This window comes from Larus michahellis, chromosome 2, assembly GCF_964199755.1.
Source record: "Larus michahellis chromosome 2, bLarMic1.1, whole genome shotgun sequence".
Classification (NCBI taxonomy): domain Eukaryota; kingdom Metazoa; phylum Chordata; class Aves; order Charadriiformes; family Laridae; genus Larus; species Larus michahellis.
The window spans coordinates 155,517,610-155,540,188 of NC_133897.1; the positions used below are offsets into that span (position 1 = coordinate 155,517,610).

The window sequence follows — 22,579 nt, forward strand, 5'->3', positions numbered from 1 at the left end:
CTAGCAGGTTTAAGAAGTCCTAGGCCAACTTCTCGGTCCTGTCCTTGAATCACTGTTTGCCACCCCCTCAGCCACGCTGAGGGCGCTATATTGGGGACGAAACTACAAAAGACATCGTATGAACCAACCCAAGTCCAAGGGACGCGGTCAGGTGCCATTCAGTAACTCTGACCACAAAGCAAGTGGGGCCGGAGCCAGAAAAGGGATCAGAAAAGATGCTCCTGTAGGGAATCTTTTTCACCCTGTTGATGAAACAACCTGAAAACACGTTCCTCGTGGTTAGCTGGGTGAACCAACTCCCTGCCTGACTGCAAACCCCCCAAGATTCGTGTAAGGGACAGCTCAGGGCTGCATGGCCAGTGCAACAGCCCCACTTTATTGCTGGTTTAATTGCCTGAAGCTGACCCCTAGAGACTCAGGTAAATGCCTGGTCCACGCAAAGAAGAGTCAGGAACACATAGGTGGGGGTGTAAGGAGGACAGCACTGCAGCAGCAACTATTTAGAAAAGTTTTAAGTCTAATGCAACCATGCTCCAAGTTCTCCAACGTTCATTAACTCACCGCAGATTAATACAGTAAAGTCTCTCTAGGTCATGCAAAATTGCATTTCCACACTGCAGTACTGCATCTCCTGGAAGAGCCAAAGCAAGGACCTGGAAAGCAGCCTCACGTTAAGAAATACGTTGTAAGTCCTGAACAAGAAAATACAAAGCCATCCTGTGGGCATGAGGCAGGCAGTCTTGCAACCAAACCAATGGGTGACTACCCTTTTGCCTGATCTGAGACGTGAGTCAAGTTCCCAAGATCCTTTCAGCGCTACCAGAGCCTGCTAATCCCAAATTTTTCTGGGGTTTTTATCCTCATATCTTTGCAGCACTTCACAATTTTCTGATTTAGCTAATGAAGATAAGCTTCTTACAATTCTGAATTTATTTTTTTTTTTAAATTAACATATTTTTTCCAAGAAAGCAAGTGTTCAAGCATTCAAACACCTGGTAGTCTGAGTAGCATTCCAAGATTAGTTAATATGTCAGAAGAGCATGCAACAGAGCAAAATACTGGTTGAGGTGCAAAGAACCAGCACATTTAGGTTGGTGTCACCAAACTCAGAAGGAAGAAGTCATAAACGACAGAACCGATAAGCAACAGGTTAAAAAAGTTAAATTGGTTACTAATAGGACAGGGACTGAATATGTAAGGGAATAATATATTAAAAAAATCTTACATAAATAAACTAGAGCATTTGGAAAGGTTGCAGAGCTCACAAAGCAACCCAAACAGCTATAGCTCTGTGAAATGGGAAGGGAAGTCAATGTAATTAAATGGCCTCAAGGCAGAGCAAATACAGCGTGGTTGGGTTTAGCACGGAACACGTCAGCTAGATCTGAGACCCATGCAAGCACTAAAAAAAATCACAGGAGTCCCACACTTAATGTGTCATCAGCTGCACAGTATGGACCAAATTTAGCATGCCCAGGAACTCGAAGCTTTTAAGACATGTCTATGCACGGCTAGTGAAAGCATGAACTGTACATAAATTGTGCATAAACATCTGTACATAAACTCATTCATGATTAAGATGCATTTATTCCCTAAGCAAGGTGTATAACAGTAAAGCTGCTGCATTTCAGATTCCCTTCCTGCCTTAATCCAAATCAGTATTTAAATAAGCACAACTCTGGCGTCTCCACTGAGCCTGTGCTTTGCTCCTGGGCACTACAAGACTGGACTGTCCCTCTTCTCTCCCATCAGTGGTCGTGGGAGGTGTCTCATTTTCTGGCTTTTGATCCTCACTTCAACTGTAAGATCAGCCCTCCTGCTATCAAATCAACCCAGCCTTTGTTCAGGACAGGTACTTTTAACTGCAGAATTTCCCACTCCCACACACAATCCAGGAGACAGCCTGTATGAAAGATTTATATCAATCCTTTATGCAGCAACACAAGGTTATATAAAAGCTGGGATATGCAGCATACAAAGCAGGTGAGAAGCACACTTTAACTTATAGGTGACACAATTAACACTGGAAATTCAAGATTGTCACATATTAGTCTAGCGCTTTCCAAAAAAAGGGTTGTTTTTTTTCTTTTCAACTGTGGCACAATTTGCAACACTAAGAGAGATCTTGGCCCTGCTCCATCATAGAGTGTTTGAAGTTGGTTTCACCAGGGCCAGCTTTCATCCATTGCATGTTGACAATAACAAGACAAGCCTCAGCACGATGGGTGCAGTTTCACAACGGCTTTACATGGATCTTAAACACGAGCTGTCCCCAAAAAGGGACCTCTAATGACTCAAGCTTCCCCTGACCTGGCTGCCACCCAGGCAGCTGCCTTGGGGACCTGGAGCACCCCAACATGCAGCATGGCCACAGGGGATCGGTTGTCAGAGCTCAGGTAGACAGGCAGGAACGAGCCACCGAGGCCAGGAGGAGGGCAGGAAAGCCCCGCTCAGTTCAGGCTTTGGTTTCACAACACGTTGGCCTCAGCGACAAAATGACCTCACTGGGTTCCTCCTCCAGCCTCAGCGCTTCTCCTGCCCCACGCTGGAGTCCAACGGGCGCTTCTGCCAGCACAACCGCTTTCGAGTCTGCTCTGTAAATTCCATCAGCAAAAAACCAAGCATTAGAGATGACACCTTTTCTGAAGCATACCTTTAGCCTATGTCATTTTAAAATAATCTGCTCCTGGCGCGACATTGCATAGTTAAATCAGTGCAACCACGAAGAGGTGCACTGCAGCACAGGGATGGGCTTTTCTTATGCACGTTTCTTGCCAAGGCCAACGTACAATGCAATTACATGCTAATATTCTAAAACAGCAGATATGCTTTTTTATATTACTTGCAACAAAGCTACGTCACACTTTCTGCTCTTGGGATTGTATCCTGCTCTGCACAAATTCTGTGTTTCCCTCAAAAACACAATTCTGAAGAACCACGTAACTGAGGGAGAACTGAGAACTGTCTTCGGGTTGCGAAGCAAAAGCTGGAAAAACATTGTAAGGGAGGGATCTATGTCACAAAACTTTAATCTCCTAAAACATGTAACTGGAATCCAAGCTAGTATCCCTCGGAGGGAGTGAGGAGGGAGAGCGGCATCTCCAAAGAACCACTCAGCCTGTTCCTGTCTCTGCAGCCCACCGTGAGAGCAGGGGTGCCCAGCCTAGCCTAAATGCCTAATGTAAGAGCAATCCTTTCTAAAGCTCTGAACACCCCCAAGAAAGGGGAAAACCAAAGCAAAATCACAAGCATCTTTCTCTGCCTACTACCTTCTAATGCTTAGACTTAGAAATTAAGATTTTGGGGATGGCAAAGGTCACTGCACAATCAGTAAAAAAGCACAGTATAAAGCCAGCAAAAGCTTTATACAAGCAAGTTCATTTTATAAATAAAAAAAAAGTTTTTTAAAAAAGAGGAAATTAGAGAATGATTTATTCTTTCAACCAAAAGCCCAAATCAATTAGATAATGTTCCTTCAAGAGCAAAGACTGTATCCCATCCATTACCATCCATTACCCCTCAAAACAAAGTCAAATGCCTTCTCACAGCTTGACGAGAGCCTAGATTAAGATTTTGTTTCATGTGGCCTCTAGCTCTGCGTCCTTGTTAAAACCCATTTCCCTGTTAGCGTATCTCATGATTATGCAAGAACGTCCAAAATTTAGGAGGTAAAGGACTCTTCTTCACTCTCCGAGTGCTAAAAAAATGACATCCCCTTCATAGCTCCTTTAAAACAAAATAAATTAAACCATTGCTATGATAGCTCTTGGTAGCAAATTAAAGTCTACCTAGAAGCCTGGGCTGCGGTCTGGCTGCAGGATGCTGCCAAGGAGCCCAGCGAGGTCTGAAACTACAAAGGTGACAGATTTCTCTGGCAGTTGTGGCACGGGGATGGTATCAGCGGGACATTTTCCCTCCTACCCCACAGGATATAATAAACATCGGTGGGTGATGATAACATCCCAGCCACAATCAGTCTCATGCTGTGCTGGCTCAGTGCTCCTGTGTCCTGGAGGGAAGACCATGGCCAGGACCACTCACACCAAGGTGCCATGAGCTCATTTCCCCTCTGTGGTTACCTCTACAGCATGAACACCAAAAACCATGTCCCAGAAGCAAACATGGCAGCTAACTAGGCCGGAAAAGATATGTTTCACTTGGCTTTATTTGCTGAAGCCCAGCCCTGACCAGAATGACAGAGGAGAAGGATCAGTCTCTAACAAGTGAGCTAGAGGAACAAAGAAGGGACTTTGTGCTCCAGCACAAAGCTTCTTCAGCACTCGATTTCTAATCAGTATTACTAGACATTTACAATACTGCCTTTCCTGGCAGCCAGCCACTGGGCCCACCTCTCACAGCCCATCACCATTGCTGCAGATAAAAAGACAGAGAACATTTGGAGGTGACACATGCATCTCCTGTAGGCTCCAGCTTCACGGCTGTTCACGTTTCAAGCCTGGCTCCATATCACTAACTGAGGTAGAAGGATCTGGAGCACAACAAGCAAACACAGAAATCAGCCCCTACATGGTGGGTAGGGTGTGGGAAGCATTGGCCCTGGTGATGGAAACACTCCACACTTTGCTACAAGTAGTTTCAGCCCAATTAACCTCTGCAGTTTACAGTGTGCCAGGCTAAGTGGTGAGAACGGGCAATCCCAGCTGAACAGGATAGCATCAGCTATCCCAGCTGCACAGGATAGCAATGGCTTTTAAGTGTCTTCCTCCTCCTCCTCTGATGGGTAATTGAGATAAAGCTGAAGGAACCATACCAACAACACTGGCAAAGCCCAAAACTACAGTCCCAGACATCTCTCCTCTCTGCTACTGAAGGTAAGAGGCGCTGCAAGCTACACCACACTCAGGAAAAACTGTGAATAGCTCTTGGGCCCTGGGAAGTAACTTGAGTTGAACAGTTTATTTAGGACTAGTGAAAATACCAAGAACTTGAATAGTATCAGTGTAAGGCATCATACAAAGGAAAACGGCAGAATTAGATTCCTTACATCAAATCCAGGTCTCCTCCTAAATTTCCCAAGAGCACACCTGAAGTAACAAATAATGACAGAAGTTATTAACATTTTTTGTCACAGAATCATAGAATCATTTAGGTTGGAAAAGACCTTTAAGATCATTGAGTCCAACTGTAAACCTAACATTGACAAGTCCACCAGTAAACCATGTGCCTAAACACCACACCTACAGGTCTTTTACATGCCTCCAGGGATGGTGACTCCACCACTTCCCTGGGCAGCCTGTTCCAGTGCTCGAGAACCCTTTCAGTGAAGAAATTTTTCCTCATTTCCAATCTGAACCTCCCCTGGTGCAACTTGAGGCCATTTCCTCTCATTCTACTAAGTCATTGACTACTAAGTCATTGCTGACTTGTCCCTGCAAGAGGTGTTCCTACTACACACTTAAAGACTTAAGTTGCCAAAAAAATAAACAGCCAGCAGCGACTTTGCTGGGCACCACTGCACCTCTGCACCGCTCGGTGCTCCAGGGCAGCGAAGCAGCTCCAAGCCTCTGACCAAAGGAGAAAACCTCTGCAGAGGCAGCCACTTGGGCAGTCTTGTGACACAGCTGAAACACCTTATGGCCAATGTTAAACTTTGGCTTGTAAAGATTGGAACTGTTTAACTGCCTGCTCAACGGTTCGCTCTGCAGCAGCGTTTTAACGGGGACACAGAGGAGCCACTTGTCTCTGTCCTGCTGATGGACAAGCCGCAAACAGCCGGTCGTGCTGGGGCAGAACCCGTTTTACCCATTCCGTCCGAAAGAAGAGGGATGTTTGTGCTGGGGACACAAAGGCTGATCTGTTCAGAGCTGGCCGGAGTCCTCCCGCCTGGCTCCCATCGCCGCCCTGACCCAGGCTGGCGTCCAAGGGGGAAGGGTAAAAACGCAAAATGCTGTCCCATTTCCCCAAAGACCGTTCCTAGCAAATGTCATTATCTCAAAATGTTGCACTTTGAGAATACTTGTGTTAAGTGCTCATGAAAATCTCGAATGTGTAAATTGGAGTTTAATTTGTATACTCAACATTGGCGCTCTTTAAAAAGAAGTTAAACACGGCTACATTTTTTCCAGTGGAAAAAGCTATGATCTGCAAAACGGTTCTTCTCTCCTTGGCAATCGCTACCATTTGCTTGTTTGTTTTGGTGCTGTGTAGGTTGGGAGGGAGGAATGATAATAAAAACATAAACACTTTTTCTCCTCACCTTGAACAGTGACAGGCTTAACAGCAAGCAGCTTTACATAGTGCAATCAGCACTCGTATGCCCACAGGAGAGCAAAAACAAAATCATGGGTCTTCATCTTGCATAGCCTTACCCAAACTTACCTTCAGTGAAATATATTACGATATCTGATGTATGCAGAAGGACATCTGGATCTATATAGTTACAGGATTGGGGCATAGAGAGAGGAGCCCACACACACTAAACTCCAGCCTACGCACGCGCTGCAGAGAACTGGATGGGGCGCTCTGACTGTCCTTGCTCCCTGCCCACCCCGCCTCAGCCCGCAAAGCAGGGTATCTCCATATAATATTATTTTCATTTATTGTGATTATACAATATTTATTTAAAGGCTGAAGAGAAGGCGTGACCTAATTTTGCTCTGCAAGCACTTTTCAGGGAATACCTATGCAGAGGAGCCGCGGATGCAGCCAGGCAGCCATGAGGAAGGCTGGCCCAAGGTGGGCTGCCAGTGCCCATACTGAATAGGGAGATGGTTCTGGGACACAAGCAAACCTCCTCCCAGAGCAAGCTGAGGCCGACAGGCCCTCTTCAGCCTCCTTGGCCACTGCAGCTCACCCAAATCTTTAGCAGAACTATTTAGAGGGCTCAGGCTGCACCATGGGGGCCTTCAACCAGAACTGAACCCCAGAGGAGCTGATGCCAGGGGCACTGCAGCTGAAGGGCCTGGTGAATTAGACTCATGTTACTCTTTTCCTAGCATTTATCAAGGAAATAACATTCAAAAAGCATGGAGTTATTGCAGAGCTGTGTCTCACTTGACTTTTCTGAATCAGTTATTCTACTTTAACTGTGTACTCTTCACGTCATACTGTAACAGCCTTCTTTGCAACACTCTTCTAAAGCTATGATTACAGGCTTAAAATTAGGGGTTAGTTTCAACTCACTGTATTTTCTAATGATGCCTATATTTAAAAGGAGAAAAAAACACAAGGTCATGGGGTTGCATTCCAGGCCTGGAGACCTCCGGGCTCCTGAGCTAACCCAAATTCTCCCAAGACCTCGGACACGAATTACAGCAGGCTTGCAGCTTATGTACCATCTTGTGACGATACCAATTCTGTCACTTTTCAATCGCCCTCAAACTGCGGTTGCAACTTTGCACCACTTTAGAGATAACGAAAACCACCAGGCTTGGCTGTTAGCCAGGTGGCCATCAGCTGCTGATGAAGCCTGCCCCGGACACGGCGTTCAACCCCAGCAGGGATCTGCCAGCGTTCAGACACAGAGAGCAGCCAGCCGGGATAAAGTCAGCCAGCCAACATTTTGATTATGCAATTACTTGTTAAGCTACAGCTGCAGGTTTTCCTGCATAATCAGGCTGATAAACATCAAACTTTTTTTCTGATGTTGCTTCGCATCCTCAATGATGCAGTCGGAAGCCAGGAAGGAGGCGAATGATATCCAGAAAATTCAGGGGGGAGAAGACCGTTGTGTTGTCGGGTCAGGGGGAAGAGCCGCTGAGGCTTTGGGCTTGGGGTGCTCTGCACGCCCAGAATCCCTCTGATGATTATACACTGCAACGGCACCAAGGTAGCAGCAAACTCTGATTTCTCCTGGAGAACCATCTACGCATTGACAGTCCTATAGAGAGGGCGGGAGGGCACTTACAAACTGCCGTTCAACAGGAAAGAGGTCAAATTTCTGCTGGATGCAGCTTTTTGGAGAAAAACATAACTCTACAAACCGGCCTTCACCTGAAACTACATTTTTGTTGTCTCCAAAAACAATGACTGCTTCCTGCTCCAGTTAAACATTATTTTTAGTGTGCCTCTGCTGTTGCAGAGGTCAGAGCTTAGCTCTCAACCAGAAAGAAAACCCGAAACATCCTTTGGAAAGCTGTTGATACAGTATCTGTCACTCTGGAATTTAAGAGAAACCTTGCAGGTTTGCAGAAGTAACATTCGGATGCTTTTCTAAATTGAGACAAGGACCCACAGCTTAGGCACAGATCCCACTGCGCTCAATTACTCAACCTTTGTGATCAGCACTGAACAGTAGGTTAAGAAATAACGATTGTTTAATCAATTATTATTGCACAAAATGACTGAACTCCGAGACTGAACTGCTGCCCCGTCTGTTTTACAATGCTTCTGCGCGTGGGGCTTTGGGGGAGCGGGAAGGGAGGAAGGACAAGCCGAAAGGGATGTGGAGGCAGGTTTGGTTTGCTGAGCACAGTAAAGCTGCATGATAACACAGAGCCTCGACTGAAAAGCTCGCCAGCAGGTCTTTTCAGCCACGCAGGAAGCCAGCAAAGTGAGTCAACACCCAGGAAGGACCAAATATCCATCCATATTATTGTAAAGGAGAATTAATGCAGTAAGTGTCAGAGACAGGATAAAGCTGCGTCAGCATTTTTCCCCCCCCCTCAGTGATTTATGTCAATATCGCCGGCTAAAAAATATCCTAATCCCACTGAAATCAATGGGAAAATTCATGCCAAATTGAATAGGAGGCGGCTTTCGCTCTCCTGTCTTCTGCTCCCTGTTCACTCTCCTTTCTCAGCACTCTCCAGCAACGGCAGGTTGTCCCACCAGCCCGGCCATCACCCGCTCGCCGCTGGTGGCTTGGCCACAGCCAGCTGGACATGATGGTGGGGTCCAGGCGGAGAACACAGACCCTGAGAAAGCCCAAAATTGCCTCCTGTGAAGCACTCCAGCAAATGAATGAACCCAGAGACTCCTTCAGTGCAGGTATAATCAAGACTCTATTTATTTCCATTTTCATAGAACAATTAAAGTAATCTACATAGCGCTGACAACAAACAAATTCTGTCTTGGATACAAGATAATCCATGTAGAACACACATGCAAGCTCACGCATATGCTATCTGTGTGTACCCACTTGTACCTTGTGCCCATGTAATATTGCTGATAGACATTTATAGCTGTGCCCACGCCAGGGCTAGGTCAGCTCTGAAATTAAACAGCTACATTTAAAGGCGTTCCTAAACCAACATCAGCCAACGCAAGAGTGAACAGAAAGAAAGCAAAGGGGGGAAAAAAAAGGAACAAAATAATGCAGTGCATATCCCCCCCTAAAAATAATTTCCTACCCTTCGTGGTTTCATGAACACTTCTTGATTCCTTCATATACATACAGTTCTACACGAAGTCTTTAATACAGCAAAAGCTAAAAAAGTAGTGGGCCAATTTAATTTACTGTTGCATTGAGGAGGTATTAAAATTACACCTCGAAGAGCTATTTTAGGCAAGTTTTAGAGACTCGAGAAGTTTCTTCCTCATTTCCCTCTGTATTCAAGGCTTCTGCTGTGCGTTTCACAGAAACAAGGAATTGTACCCCCAGAACTATGACTAACTGAAAAGATCAAACATAAATGTCTTACAGGAATTCATATAATATATCAGTTGTGACTTCTCCACTGGAAGCGTATCTGTCTTGGCTCATACCAAATATACATCGTTATTCACTTCGTACAATGGGTGAATTGATAGAAAAGTAACAGAACAAAGTGATTAAGGAGAACAGCATGTCTAAAGTTTCCAAAGAACAGAATAAATACCTGCACTTACAGAAATTAACTACATATTTTAACAAAATGGGAAAAAACTACTGCATTGAGTTGGTCAAAACTTTTTGGCCATGAAAATTTCCTGTTGATAAACGTGACGTGATTGCAAACATTCTCCATGAGGGGAAGGTACTTTCTCTGCTATTCCACAGAGAAAACTCTACTTAGAAAAGTTCTTAAATGCAAGTTCAAGTGAGCCTTTTTGAAAGGAAATTGCTTTCTTTTTAATTATAAGATGCCATTTCAAATTAAAACATCATAAGTATTCCCGCAGAAACTTGTGTGTTTTCAAGTCAACCCTTCCTTTCCTCCCTCAAAAACAAAAAGGTATTTGTTCCTCGATATTTTGTTAAAGAGAGTGACCCTCGAAACCTTTCTAGGGTCTTAATACTGTTTATGCACATGGACAGAAAGCTCTGGCAGTACTTGAATGAAAACTCAAGCATTAAATACCAACATTTCAAGGTATGCCTAGGAGAAAAGTTCAATGTGTGTATATATATAAAAAAAGATCAACACAGAATGGTCTTAGCATAGCAGTCCTTAGACAGGCAAAGCCCAGAATCAATTTAAGTTTATTTTTATTAGGTGAAATTTATAATATGCCCAGACTCACTATTTATTTCCTCAAGGCTTCACAGACAAAGTGCTGCTCTTTTGATAGTCTATCCCACATGTTTATTAAAACAGATATAACACAGTGAAAGGAAAACATAAAACTGACAGAGGATCATTTTTAGTTTCAGGGATATTTTATATGCCATCTCTCAGAACTTCAACTTACGGCTTTCCTTAATGGAGCCTTTCAGGGTTGATTTTAATGTGCTAAGTGGAAATTCCACTAGTTTGTTACTGCAATGTTTTCTTTATGACCTGCCCTTGTACATCACTTAGGTCTGGCTTATTTATACAGACAGCCGTTCACTGAATGGACTGGGAACGTCTTAAAACCAGTTGCTTTCACTTGCATTCTTCCTGAATGAAAGGGCTGTTTGCTTTTACTGCCTTTTTGGAAGGACACTTCTCCAGCGTTCCACAAACATGAAGAAGACTGAAGTTACTATGAGGTTCTTTTACCTTCTTTAAGGCAGAAATACAGATTTCGTCCCCAGGGCTAGATGAGAGCCGTGTCTATAAACACCCTGGCATCAGCCTGCAACCCAACTGCTACCCCTGGAAAGAAGAGGGCAGCAGAAGCCATGAGAGCAACAGCGGCTTTGAGCAGATTAGCTGTAGCATCTGTAGCACCTTCAGGTGCGTCGGCAGATTTAAGTGTTGCTTGTGTCTCTCCCCGCCAGCGTGCCTAGGGCTTCCACAGCTGTTTGAAGAATTTGAGCTATGTTAACACTTTGACCGGCCATTTACCTGAGCATCAAAAATCTAGATGGGTTTAATTTAGGCAAAGCACAGCAGTAACACCTGGAGCTCTTCACCAAGAGCTGGCTGTCATCATCCGAGTCATTCCAGCTTGAAGCTCGGTCCCCTTCTCTTGCAGTAAGCACATCTTTATTCAACAGATTCTCGCAGGGGAGAGACCCAATGGGTAACACGGGCAGCAGCTCAGCCTCTCCAGCCCCAGCAGCCTAAAACTGGCACGACCATGTTGGCCTCAAGCACATTTGATGGTCAAATCCTGAACAAGGAATGCCTGTTGCTGGGGCTGTTCATTACAGAAGTATGTATATAAGTACATCTTCTGGTGTGTGTCTCTGTGCCTAGGTGCGTATTTATACGGGAGGTAATCCTACAAGAATCCTGCTGGTTCTCTGCAGACATCCCTCCATCCCAGCCACACATTGCTGATGGAGGCTGTGTACCAGGAGAGTCTGCCACTGCATGAGACAGGACAAATAAAGCAAAAGGGGCAGACAGCTACCAAGGATAACGTGTTCTTTGGGAAACAATGGTAATTTGGATGCCTTTTTACCTGTCCACAGCATCCCCAACAAAACAAAACAAATCAAAAAATCCCCACAAAGAATTCAAACAGCAAGTACTGAAGGCAAATCCTCTCACCTCATTCCTGGAAAATACTCCTGAACATCCCATAATTAAATCCCTCGTTTGGCTTCACGTCAGCAAGAGAAGGAATCCGCTGGCTCCTGCCCGACAAGAGTAAGACCAACAGGAAGCTGCCTCCTACGAGGGAAATCACGTCTGCCACTGCTGTCCTGCCAGCCCCACTACCGCCTCAGTCCGTCCAGGCTGCTTCCCAGTGACTAGAGCCCAAACTCCGGGATAAACAGATAAACTCTCACTGCCTGAATTAAAACCATTAGCTTAAAGCAGCCTCATAAAGCTACGTGCCGGATAACACTAAACCCCTCCAGCATCTTCACCTTCACACTGCTCCCCTGGCAGAATCAGAGCCAATGGCAGTTAAAACACATGTGTTAGTACAGTAAATCATCCTGGAAATGGCTATTATTGAAATAACTCAGACGAGAGCAGCAATACGTTACTTCCATGGTATAGCTTTCAATACTCTCTCATAACTACTTGATTATGTTAAAAGCCAACATATGTATTGCACCAGAAGAATATGCCTATGGCAAATGGAACATAAAGCTTAACTAATGGCCCTATTTCTCTGAAAGGGCACATGAGGCTGATAAATAGTCCCATGAGGTCATGTTATCTGTTGGAGTAAATCAGCTAAGTTGTGCCTCCTCTGCTAGAAGTGAATCTATATTCTGATACTGCCCTTTTTTTTAAAAAAAAAAAAAAAAAAGGGTTTTAATTTTATTTTTATGTTATGATATGTCTCTAACTTTCAGACACTGGGAGAAAGGGATCCTGTTTCTCAGATACTTCCACCATGCCAGCAATTTACCAATTTTTAGCATGCTATTGCAGTGAACAGAAGCTATTCACGCAGGTGCACACACACACAAGTCACTCACCTAGGCGCTGCCTGAAGCGGACTCGCTGCTCCAATGTCATCTTTAGATGGAAACATCCCGGAGCCGTGAGGAATAAGCACAGCCACAGCCTTAGTTTTGACGGCTTTTAGAGCTGCGCCAACAAGCATGACTTCCAACAGTTCAGCAAAAAGCTGCACGACATTTTTAAAAGGAGTGTGCCGTATGTTAATCATTTCTAATCAGAGACAGTTTCTCCACGTCTACTGTTCTGGCTTATTTCCTTACAATTAAGAAGACTTTACCCAATTGCTACAATACAGATGAGCTGCTTTGGCAGTGACCTACTCTGTCGTGCCCTTAGTATACGCGCAGTGAAAGCCATAACCAGTTCAGTAGTTCAAGTTCTAGGCAGACAAAATTAAAACCAGACCGTAACAGAAGTGTACAGTAGTAGCAGTCGGAAATTCAAGTCTGCCAAACAGTTATGCAGAAATTATGTCCCTTAATTTAATTTACGTGAAGGAACAAACTTAACCCAACAGCAAGGCAATATCTGGTGGTGAAGCAAACTGAAGGACCAGTCACAGCTGATTAAACCTGTTGTAAGCAAGTTTGTTAACTTACGTTTTAGAGAAAAGTATGCTTTGATAGCTAAGTGGATGATGGACAAACCAATTTTGTCTTTTCCCAACTTGTCCTGCAAGCTGAGTTAGGTAAAAAACTTTTGTGCCCTGGTTCATTACTCAGTATTGCTGGACTCTTAGATTTTGCAAGAGGCTGGGTGCCATCATTTCAATGAATCCTCTCTCTTCCAGAAGTGCAAGGCACAGAAGGCAGGGCCATTAGCCATCTTTTAAAGCATGGAGACCGAGCCTCACCGAGCACTTTTCTTGGTCCTGCAAAATAGCAGCTGACAGCCATTTATTTAAGAGCGTGACGGAGGCTCATAACACACCTTCCAACATGTAGCATGAGCAACAAGTGGCACTGCACACTTTCTACGTACCTTGTAGTTTGTCACAAACTTCTCTAGCCCCAATCAGCCATGCCTCACCTCGAACATCTTCTCACCCCCTCCTTGCAGAGACGCTCTGCGAGGCATGTACCGAATGCTGCCACTCCCCTGATGTTCCTTCCCATCTCTACAACGAGCTTTGTGCCTCTGCCAAAACAGGCTATTTATTCCTACTATTCAGAGTCCCAGCTCTTTCCCAATCCGCCACAACAGTACGATGCTCTCCCTGATCGCTCCGAGTACAGATGTCCTGGCAAAGACCCTGGGCACAGGCACGGCTTATGCTGACAGCAGTATTTTTCTCTGCTCGACATAGTTGAAGGTTTGGAGAGGTGACATAGCCGAGCCAAGCGAAGCTCACTTTGCACCAGCCACTGTAGTGAGACCAACGGGGGGGTTGGGAGGGGGTAAGAGAGATGAACCTCACTCACCTCCACCCACCACATCAAGGCCATCAAAACTACGTTATAGAGGCCACTCAATAATCCTATACGATATATAATTAAAAGACTTTTTGCGTGTTCTAGAAACACTGCTACCATCCCTTCCTCACTGACTATTTTTCTGAGACGCTTGAAGAATTTTTTCAGACTTGGAAAACCAGAGTGCACTGCTGGGACAGCTTTGTTCCCATCATTTTTTGCTCATTGATGTATGCTATTGCTCTCTTGAACTACTGTTTCCTCCAATTTTCCTTCTACTGAAGTAGCTGTAGCAATTCTAACAAGTAGCCATGGCAACATAATCTTGCAGAATAAAGTACAAAATAATCCTATGATCAGAAATCTAAATTAGAAAAATGGAATGGAAGTAATGTGTTCTTAAAGCCTGGAAGTAAGTGACCACTCGAACAGATTACAAATAGATATGGTAATCTCTCCAACACTTAGGAACTGTCAATGCGCACAAATGGATGCTACACTTAAATTTACAGATAAATTACTACCAGGAGAAGCTCCACACCCTGTGTTATGAAAACAGTGAGATTAGGAAAGTAAAAAAAAAATTTAAAAATCCTTCTCAACGCATTGGGATCAGCACCTGTATTGGGCTGTCCCAAATCCAAACTCTGGTTTGCATTACGGAGACTCCTCAGCAGTTCCCTCGGGATGGACGTGCAGCGAGTACCCAGCGGGCGGCAGGGATGGGGGCAGGCGACGCTGCTGGCGACCACCCGTGTGAAAACACCTTCCTGGGAGGGTGGGAAAGTGAAAAGGCACCTGCCATGGCAAAATTAAGATACAAACACAGTTTCATTAACTACAGCAAAAGCCTTCAGCTTTCAATTTTACTCTGTCTAATGGTCTAAAGATTCTTCAAAGAGTTATACCAAGTTTTCAATTTGATTTTCCACAAAGGAATTACTGCTGGGATTTTAAAAAATGCTTTTTTTCCTAATGATACTTAACATGTAGACTCTGTACGTGCAATTGAATCCCAGATCCCTAGACATATTTAATCTTCTAAGCACCCTTAAGGCGCTGGTACTAAGTCCCTCCTACAGGACTTAGTATATGATTTCCAAGGTGGGCGGGCTGAGGGGGTATGCTGCACTTGGTCCAAATAAATCCAGGAATGTGTTACCCACAACTGCCTTATTTTCTTTACAGTAACTGAGAAAGAGGACTTGTACCAGATTTGCTGCAAAGAGGATGTACTGATTCTTATCAGTGAAAGGTGATACAGACTGTCTGGACTGCTAAATTAGCCTGTAATCTAATCTAATCAATGAAAGACACATCAAGTGTTCCCACTCAAGCTTCCCCATCAGCCACAGGCAGCTGAAACAATCAAAAGTGACATTCTCGAGGACTGCTTAGACCTGGTATTCTTGAGAATAAGATTACCTGCTCCTTTCCCTTTCAATTTCACTTTCAAACCGCTATGTGCCAAGGGCAGCTGCACAGGCTGTGAAACGCAGTGTGGCCTTTAAGTACAAAGCATTTCCCTGAGTGCGTATTTGCTGGCACCAGGAAAAAAAAAAAAAAAAAAAAAAAAGGTGAAGTGTTTTCTCCATACGTTTACTGGAAGTGCGAATAACTATGCATACAATTTGCAATCACTGAGATTTACAGCCCTGACTGCAGTACGTAGCTATGTCACGTAGGCACTTGTTAAGTGCCCTGTGCCTCATTTTTCCCCTATGCTTGCAAGAGACGCACTTTCTTGGGTAAATATTGTATTTTTGTTAACCCACAGAAATCTCCTGTTGTCACTACTTCACTGAAAGAAATACGAAAACATAGATAAGATAGAAAAATACAGCCAACAGGTAGCCGGGGCCTATTTTACACTATTTCAACACGTAATTCACAAAGGCAGAATCGCTTTGCTTCATCCAAAGAAAATTGTAAAAGGGTAGGAAGGGGAGAATCCTTACAGTTCTTACAGAAATATTGTTTGGAAGATAATACACGTTACCACAGTACAGATTGCACCCTGCTTATTGTTACATTGCTTTAAAGCTGTGGATTAGTCCCAAGAGGGCTACAGAAGAGGACTATAGTATACTGTCCATATGCTAAAATTCACTAGGCAGGGGGCTGCCTCTCTGCAGGAAATTTCTGCAAACCCAGAGAGGCTCCGAGAGCCACTTCTCCAGGGAGCTGTAACCCCTGCCTTGCAATTGTGTTAACTTAACTGGGAATCACTCAAACCCAATAAAAAACTCTGGCAACACTGAGAAGATGCTCCTTTTCCCGCTACATATCTTCCACCACTTCATCAGAAGCTTGTCCACGCACATTTGACAAGTTAGGAAGTGATGCAATCTAAAAAAACATCCTGCAGCTAGCTTGCAAAAAACACACTAATGGGTTTTTTTTCTTCCACATCCAAATACAGCATCATGCAGAGGGGTCCTGCCTGACATTAGCACAGGCTACTTCAATTTTTCATTTTTTTTACCGAACACATAGAGAATACGAGTAAAGCACAACCAGCTCGGTTGCAGAGCATGCCGAGGGACTGCTCTCATCTAGGATGCTTTGATTAAAACAAACACCTTTTGTGTCTTGAGAGTCACTTGAATGTAATGTGCCTCACACCGCGCAAGAGGGGCTGCCTGATGTTCCAAAGTGCTTATTTAAGAAGACCCAATGTAACCGAACCACAGGGAAACTATATGTACAAACACTAGCTGTCATAATTTTAGCTGCCTGCAAATACGCATTGTACAAGGAGGCTGCCTCGTGTCTCACGTAGGGAAACCCTTTGCGCTCTTAAACGCTGGTGAGAAGGTCCGTCCTGATGTACTGAACACCTGGGCCCAACAAGCCCAACACTAATGCTGCCCCTGCCCCTGCTCACTGGCTGCTTTGCTCCCCTGCACCCATGTCCAAGCCGTGATGGAAATCTCATAGGAAATCAAACCCTGCGAGCAGAAGAGGTCCATCCCTGCAGATGAGGAGAGAGGAGGATTTCTTGGGGCTCAAGCCCTCCTCACCATCACTTCCTTCTCCTCTTGAACCTTCTTACAGGTCCTCCTATGGCAGCGTCACCTGTTGACTTATTTCCCTTCCGTTTATCAAATCCTACCTGATTTCAGGGCACCCTGGCCAGCCCCCACAGATCAGACCTGTAAGACAGGGTGCAAAATGAGAGGACACAACAGCCCAGGATGACTATTAAACTTGTCAGAATAGGACCCATCCCACGGGGCTTTACAGCCGTGCCACCCCACACCAGCACAGCTCCTGCAGCTCTGCCACCCTTAACCCTCCTGCAAATAATCTCTGTTCCCAGCAGCTCAGAGACGATGATCAATGGAGCAAAAGGGACAAGTTAAAATGAAGCACTGCCCCATCCCTTCCCCTCTTCGCAGACCTTCTACCTCCTGCCACCCCACCCCCGCCAGTGCCAGCCCTGCTGACCACGCATGGTGCAGAGGGCTTGGGGAGGGATTTTTCGCTCCCTTCCTCCCTGCACAGGAATGCCGGAGAGACTACAGTTTAGTGCTGAGCTGGTAAATGCCTCATCTCACTGAGCAAGCAATTTCAGGAGTATAACAGACCGGCTCCAGCACTCTGATGTTGGGTGTATTGAGCCATACTGACCGCATCGTCACTGCCGATAACCTCTAGGAAATACTCAACCATAAGACCCTTTCCAGGAAGGCAGAACGCATTGGGCGACACCCAGAACCCTGCGGCATCCTGAAATGCGCCCCTCCTGCTTCACACCTTGCCGTGCCTTTGCAAGTTCATCTTTCCTGGTTCTGGATGTCACAAGCAAGTCTCAGAATCTCCCTGAAAATGTAAAGGTTACATTTTGACCCTGGAAACACACGCTGTCCTTGCTCTGTTAATTGGAGAAAGATCCTAAAGAGGAGCTGCGCAGGGGTCTCGCCCTGCCCCAGCGCAGGCTGCTTTTTGCAATATATAACTCTCTAAGAAGTCAGGAAACGGCAAACTCCTATAGTCTGGAAGGAAAGGAAAATCAAGGCGCTCTCTCTTTAAAGGGAAAAATAACCATTTTTGGATTTTCCTTCCTTTAGTAATAAAAAGACCGTTTTAGATTGTGCTGCTGCTGAAGGAGCTTCAAAGTGGGAAATTGAATGGCAGGGAATTGTTTTAAACTGCCTGTTTACAGAAGGCATTCAGGTAGAGAGGTTCCCCACTGAAGGAGTAGCACCTCCCGGGGCAATGCTGCGGCCAGCTCTCCTTTTGGTTACTCCACTGAAATAGCAAGAGAAAAGCAGGACAAAATACTGAGTTCAGCGTCAGAATATTTTAACCTGACACAGGGATGACTACTGAAGTATGCTCTCGATTTACAAATTACAAACTCAGACGCAGAAACAACCACTGCGGCACGTCAGCCTTCACCGAGCAGAGGAATGCAAGAAAATAGCCGCGATGGTGAAAGGAGCGGAGAGAAGGAGGGTGCTAAGAGTCCACCTGAAACGGCTTCATCTTCGCTACCGCTGGGAAGAAAAACGAAGGTTTTTTTAAGACTCATACAGCAGCAGCGTGTTCAGGTGCTGTTACTGCAGGCACCGTGCATCGGCAGGGAGACTGTTGCAAGCACATATATACATGACTCATTACATCCCACCAAAAGTCAGCCTTTGCCTGGCCTGCACCCCAAGGAGACCTTAAACTGCGTAAACAAACCAGTGACAGAATCTAGATGCAACAGCCTCAATTCAGACCTCCAGGAGAAGTTTATGTTAAGACTTCACAGGTACTTTCGTAAGCGGTTCGCCTGGAACGAGATGCACTTTGGTCCCGGGAGCTGCGCTGGGCAGGCAGGGAGGGGAGATGCAATTGCCCTCAGCTTCTTCAGTCCTCACGGGACACTAACTCCTTCACTGTCATGTCGACAACATCAAATAGTTTCTCAGTGTACACTACTGCAGTTGATGTTTTCTCACCTTCCCTCCCCTTCAAACTTTTTCTGTCGCTTTATGCCATAGTTGGTTGTACACCTCCTTTGCTCCTCAGAATAAGCACCAAAAAGACACCTGTGAAAACCTGTGCGCTACCGAAGGGCTACAGGGACCGTAGCTCGGAGGAAGGCGATGGCACAGGGGAAGAAGGCGCAGCAGCATGCCTCAAATGCCACTGACCTCCAGTTAAATGAACTTCTGGGGAAATACGCAATCCCTTTATCAAACACGTGCCAAGGGCATTTCTGAAGCTGTTCGTTCTCTCAGGTGGAGCACGTCAATTAGTCCTTGTGAGCAGAGGAGGATGAAACGCCTGTGAACACCTCGTGAACTCGCTGTCCTGGGGAACCCGGCTCTGCTTCTGGCTCACACCTTCCCCAACATCCCACCCGTTCTGGGGGGGACCCTGCCGGGGACACCCTCCCTCCACGCCTCCTCCACACACACCAACGTCTGCTCCTTACGCCGGGCTCGGTTCCTAACGCTACTTCTTACAAAACTGTTTCTGTCACCCTTGAGCAAGGAAACGAAAGTCGCTGCTTTGCGGGGATGGTTCACGTGTCAGCGAGGCACCGCCAGCTTCATTCAAGCCCCTTTTCCCCCCTTTTCCCTAGTCGGGAGTTGGGTGGGGGAAGGGGGCAAGGAAGAACCGCACAAAACTCGGGGCTTTTCGAGCTGGCTGGGGAAGAGTCCCCCAAGCCCTTCGCTTACTGCCCGCGGGGGCTCCTGCACTCCGTTAACCCCTCCTCTCCCGGCACCCTACTCCCCCCACTTTTCTTGGGCTAAAAAGCCGTCAAAACGCCCAGGCGGCAGATCCTAAAGATCCCTCGCCCCAGCGGGGGTGGGCCAGGCTCCCACCGTCACCCCTCAGCCTGGGAACCGACCCGCCGCCGGGACGAGACGGGGCTGCGGGGGGCTCCGGCGGCCGCGCACGGACGGGGCTTGCGGGGGGCTCTGGCGGCTGACAGGAGGACGGACAGTTCGAGCCCAGGTCCCCGGCAGCCCGCTCGTCCCTTCCCGAGGGGCTACGACGCTAACTCACGCCGTCGGGAGTCCCGGCGCGGCTCGGGGTTGGGGGGAATAAAACTATTCTCGGCTGGAAAGCCGCCCGGAGGAGCGGGACGAGAAGCAGGGGGGCGGCTCTTCATCCCACCGCCCCGGGCTCGGCTCCGCCGCCTCTTCGGCAGCCGAGCCGACCTGCCCCAAAGCCTCCCGCCCCGGGACGTGCCGGCGGCCGGGCCGCCCCCCGTCCCCCGGTCCCCTACCTTCCAGCAGCACCTCCTTGCCGGCCCGCTTGAGCGCCTGCACCGCCTCGTCGTGGGTGGCATCCCGCAGGTCGGTGCCGTTGACGGCCAGGATGGCATCGCCCACGTAGAGGGCCTGGGTCTGGTCGGCCGCCAGCCCCTTGAAGATCTTGCTGATGAGGATGGGCATCTTGTTCTCCTTGCCCCCCTTGATGCTGATGCCCAGCCCGCCCAGCTCCTGCTTCAGCACCTTCACGCACCGCTTCTTGTTGGAGACGGCCTCGGGCACCTGCTCGGGGGGGTCGGTGAAGGCGGTGCGCACCGCCGCCGCCCCCCCGCCGCCCTCGGCCCCGCGGCACGCCGCCCCATCGCCCCCCAGCCCGTTGTGGGCCGCCCCGTCGGGGCGCTCCTCGCCGCTCAGCACCAGCGCCTCGCCGCCCAAGTTGGCCAGCACTTTGTGCCACCGCTCCCGCACCAAAACTTCCAGCCAGCCGCTGCGCTGCGCCCGGCCGCCCCCGCCGCCGCCCGCCGCCGCTACCGCCATCTTAGGAGCATGCTGGAAGCGCCGAGTGACGGCACCCCCGGCACGGCACGGCGCGGCACGGCGGCACCGGACTTCAGCCGGGGGGCGGCGAGCTCCCGGCGCGGCGGGGTGGGGCGAGGAGCCGCGGCCGCCCCTCCCCGGGGGCCGCGACGGGGCGGGCGCACCTGGCGGCGCCGCCCGCTGCCGCCGCGTGTGTGTGTGTGTGTGTGTGTGTGTGTGTGTGTGTGTGCGGGGGCGCGGGGGGTGGGTGCGTGGTGTCGGGGCTGTGAGTGTGTGTGGTGTCGGGGCTGTGAGTGTGTGTGTGTGTTGGGGGGGTGTCGCCGGGGGTGTCCCGCCCCTCCCACGGACACGTCGCGGGGACACGTCGTGGCGGAGCCGCGGGGTGCGGTGGCATTTAGCGCTGAAGGCACCGGCCGGGAGCGGCGGTGACGGCCGCCGGCAGCTCCCGTCCCGCTGCCGGGGTGTCGCAGGGCGGCGGAGGAAAGCAGCGGCGGAGAAGCGTTAGCGAAAAGGCAACTTTGGCGTTCCCAGGGACTTCTTTTGGTTTTTTTCTTTTTTTTTTTTTATAAAGTAGATGAAAACTCATAGGCAGCACAAAGGTGGTTAAATTTCAACGCTATGACAGTAGAATCCAAGTTGTTTCACGGCTTTGTAGGATGAAGGTGGTAACTGATTCTCATGGATCCTTTTGCACATTTTGAAACTGTTTTCTTTGCCGTTTGATTACAAACTTTAAGGCCTACTGAGGCCACACTGCAGTTTTTCCCATGCTCACCTTCCTCCTCGGGAGCGGTTTGGTGCCTGGTGAGGGCTCGGGGCTCCAACTCCGACACCAGAGAGGACGAAGCTTTCACATTGCTGGTTTGGAGATGCCACCAGCGGGCCTGGGGGTGCTGCCACACAGTGATGTGACTTGGCAGACACCAGGCACCTCCTGGAATGCCTTTGTTTCTGCTCCTTCCTAAGCTGGGCTGAAAACCCCAGCGGTTCTGGACCATTTGGTGTATGTGAGATCAACACTTTGGGGAGGCTGGGGTGGCCAGGGACGTTGTTAGTCCCATTCATTTCAGCCACATGAGTCATGTGGGTCCCTAAATGCAGCATCTTGCTCCTCTCTTAGGCGATGCCATTCATTTCTGACAGCAGGGTTTTACTCCCAGGTATACACAGGTGCCTCAGGTTAACTTGGGACTCATCTTGTCAGCGTGGGTGGGACCCACATATGGGATCGTCCCCGGACAAGCTTGCCTCGGTTTAGTAGAGTCTCTCAGACCACGGCCCTCACGCTGGGCTACACAAATCACACCCCCTTCTTTCTAAAAGAGGGCAGAAGGAGGCCCCAACCCTCCTTCGTCTGCTGCCTGACCCAGGCTGTGCGTGGGTCCCTCCTCCCCGGCTGGAACGCAGCCCTGCGCCTAGGGAGAGCGGGAACCCACGGGCCATGGGTTATTCAAGGATAATGGGTGGGCGGAGAAAAAGCAGACTTGAAGAGAGGTCTTGTCATTTCTCATGTTAATTAATGCAAGGTGAAAAGCTCTAATTAAGTTTTCAGGGCTGTGAATCCAGAGCGAAAAGAAGCATGTCCCGCTAAACCTGAACAAGGCACCTAAGCCCTAGACAGGACGAGGCTGTAACACACCTTTTTCTCCAGCATTTCTCACCGGCTAATTTAGGCAGCTCATGTACAACACCCTGGATGTTTGGGTTGGTGTTTTTTTTAAATCCCATTCCCAGG

The 22,579-nt window shown here is 47.7% G+C and overlaps 1 protein-coding gene across 1 annotated transcript in view; it reads right to left on the minus strand.

The window, feature by feature from the left end:
* SNTB1 (syntrophin beta 1) overlaps nt 1-21,031 on the minus strand; it is a 116,242-nt gene extending 95,211 nt beyond the window's left edge. The window contains exon 1 of the mRNA XM_074577749.1: nt 20,322-21,031. Coding sequence (XP_074433850.1) covers nt 20,322-20,844 — 523 coding nt within the window. The 5' untranslated portion in view covers nt 20,845-21,031. The remainder of the gene's footprint in view (nt 1-20,321) is intronic.
* Nucleotides 21,032-22,579: the final 1,548 nt, after the last annotated feature.